The 2,885-nt window shown below is 33.6% G+C and overlaps 1 protein-coding gene across 1 annotated transcript in view; it reads left to right on the forward strand.

Annotated features, from left to right (window-relative positions):
• The window catches only part of LOC107630931 (vignain), a 4,666-nt gene extending 3,934 nt beyond the window's left edge, over positions 1–732 (forward strand). The window contains exon 4 of the mRNA XM_016334230.2: positions 227–732. Within this exon, the coding sequence (XP_016189716.1) occupies positions 227–484 (258 nt within the window). The 3' untranslated portion in view covers positions 485–732. The remainder of the gene's footprint in view (positions 1–226) is intronic.

Here is a 2,885-nt window from a genome sequence, read left to right on the forward strand (position 1 = left end):
ATGAAAATATATTTGTTTAATAAAATAAAAAGTTATTAAAAATAAAAATATTCTATTAAAATTTTGTAAAGACTAATTTGAAACATTATTCATTATTATTATTTAACGCTCCATAGTTACAGTAGATTATTTAAATTTTAAATTTTAAATTCTAAAATTAATTAACTAAAAATTGATTTTCTATGGTTTAGTTGGAACGACATTAATGTTTGCAAGAATATTGCAGGGAGTATTTAATGGGGCATGTGGTACTAACCTAGACCATGGGGTTGCAATTGTTGGGTATGGAACAACAAAAGACGGATACAAATATTGGATAGTGAAAAATTCATGGGGACCAGAATGGGGAGAACATGGCTACATTAGGATGCAAAGGGGCATATCCCACAAGCATGGTCAATGTGGCATTGCAATAGAGGCTTCCTACCCTATCAAAACCTCATCTACTAACCCTTTACCATCGTCTCTTAACGACGAGCTTTAAATTAAATTAAATGCGTCCCATAATTAAGATTGTTATTATTCATTGTGGTTTAATTGATGTATGTGTTTTAAAAGGATTGCTTAGTAGAGATAGATAGGAACAAAAATATTTATTTCCATCATTGCTATTGTTGTTAGGTGTGTGTCATACAGAAATAAATATTTGATTGCTCCTTGCATAATTCGTGCTACCAATGTAGTGTATTATTGATTTGTATTAAAGCCAAGACAACATTAATTATTTCACTCTTTTGCATCGCCTAATTGTGGGATCCTTCATTCTTCTTCTTTTGGTGAGAGATACGCATTCACACGCCTCACAGCTGGGATGCTAACTCTTATTACTTTTTATAAGAAGCCAATATTTTAACTACTTTCAATACGTTTTAAATCAAGGTACTGAGAATCGTACTGCTTATCGAACTACAACAATTCCATCAGATAGTGGCAAAAATTTTACGGCGATTTTTTAAAACTGTCGCAAAATGACAACTGTAGCGCATATAGCGACTCTTAGGGGTTGGGGCTGCAATCAGCCTTGCATTTAGCGGCAGTTTTCTTAGAACCGCCGCTATATGTATCGTCGGGTGAGTTATCGTTTTACATTTTGCGTCGGTTTTCTTTAAACCGCCGCAAAATACGTATTACCACATGTTACAATGTTTTTTTTAGTAATAACCATCTGAGTATAATATAGTTAAGTTAACAATATTATTTTAAACTACATATGTTTAAATTATTGTTACTTACACTCGTAACACTTTTTCTAGATTCGTTTTACATAAAAAAGTTAACAAGTTAAATAAGCTATATATGTTAACTCATGTGAACAAATTTACCAATAAGATTTTCTTCTTTACTCTATTGGCATTTAAATTTTCATTCAAACATAAATGTAAAAGAAGAAAATTAAGTCATACTCTGAATTTATAAAGTTAAAATAAAGTTCTAACGAGTATAAATTAAAGTTACTCCTCTTTGAAGTTATGCCTTACTAAACATAAATCAAGAAATCCTAAAAGTAGATAAACATGAAAAACCGCGACCCAAATCATTAAATTAAGGAATCAACGTAACTCTTATAATAAAAGATCAAAATTTCTCTGCAAATAAACATCTATGTCGTAGCCTGGCATTTTTGGCCCAGGTATAAGCGTGGATAGAATGAAAGATGTCTGTTCCATGCAAAGGCATGGTAGAAGATTATATGGAATAAAAATCACAGGCCAGATGGAATACTTTGTGCTCATATTCTCAAGCAACATATTTTCAAACTAAATCTGTTTTTTTTTTTCGTAAATTAGAAGAAGCTTGTGATTGATTATCATTAGAACTAAGAGGATTAGGATTAACAGCATCATTCGAAATAGGAAGATTAGCAGGAAATTATTATCCACAGATGTATTATTATCAGCAATTGCTTCTTGATTAATACTATCATCTATAACTGAAATCAATAAATCATCAACACAGTCAAAAACAGCAGCAGCACAGCAGAACAAAAATCAAATAATCATTCAACAAATAATTATCCATAACTAAAATCAATAAACCATCACTACAGTAAAAAGCAACAGCTCTCTTCAACACAATAAAAAACACAACAACACAACAGAGTCAAAATTTAAAAACAGCAACAATCAACAAAAATCAAATAAATCATCAATAAAAATTTAAAAACAGCAACAATCAACAAAAACACAGAACCCTGAAATCCATAAATCATCAATAAAATTTCAAAATACCAGAGCCAGAAATTCAAAAAGAGCAGCAACATAGCAAAGTCATTTTTTATTAATAATTTCAAGAAAAACACAAAATCCATGTAATCTTATCAATGATTTCACTTTTAGGACAGAGAATAAAAAGAAAAATGAATTATTCTGAGCACTGCCACTAACCTTTAAGAGGGATTGAGCGCAACAGAGATTAGGACACAAGATGATGGCGACGAGATGAAGGCGACGACATGACGGCAAGCAGGACGAAGACGATGGAGGATGGACACCGAGCAAGGAAGAACAGAGCAAACAAGGGGTTAAGGACAGGACGAATAGAGAAGCCTCGGACAACCACGGACGGTGGCAATCGCTCACTCCGTTCGATGATGGTGGAACCGTGGCAGCAAGCTAGGGTTTTGAGTTGAGTTCACTTTTTATTTCTCTAATTTGAGGAAGGAAAGAAAAGCAATTGAACGAAGGAGGGGGTTCGGGGTAACGCATTCTGTCATTTTTTTTTATAATTTTACGAAACAACGTCATTTAGGGAAAACTGGCCAGTTCTCGGTCCGGTCCAACTGGTCAGTTCCTGGCCAATTCAGTGGCTTGTGGCCGGTTCTGTCTTGAGCGGTTTTAGACATAAAACCAAACCATTGGCATTGCCGGTTTCTAATTGGACCGGCT

This window comes from Arachis ipaensis, chromosome B01 (genome assembly GCF_000816755.2).
Source record: "Arachis ipaensis cultivar K30076 chromosome B01, Araip1.1, whole genome shotgun sequence".
Classification (NCBI taxonomy): Eukaryota; Viridiplantae; Streptophyta; class Magnoliopsida; order Fabales; family Fabaceae; genus Arachis; species Arachis ipaensis.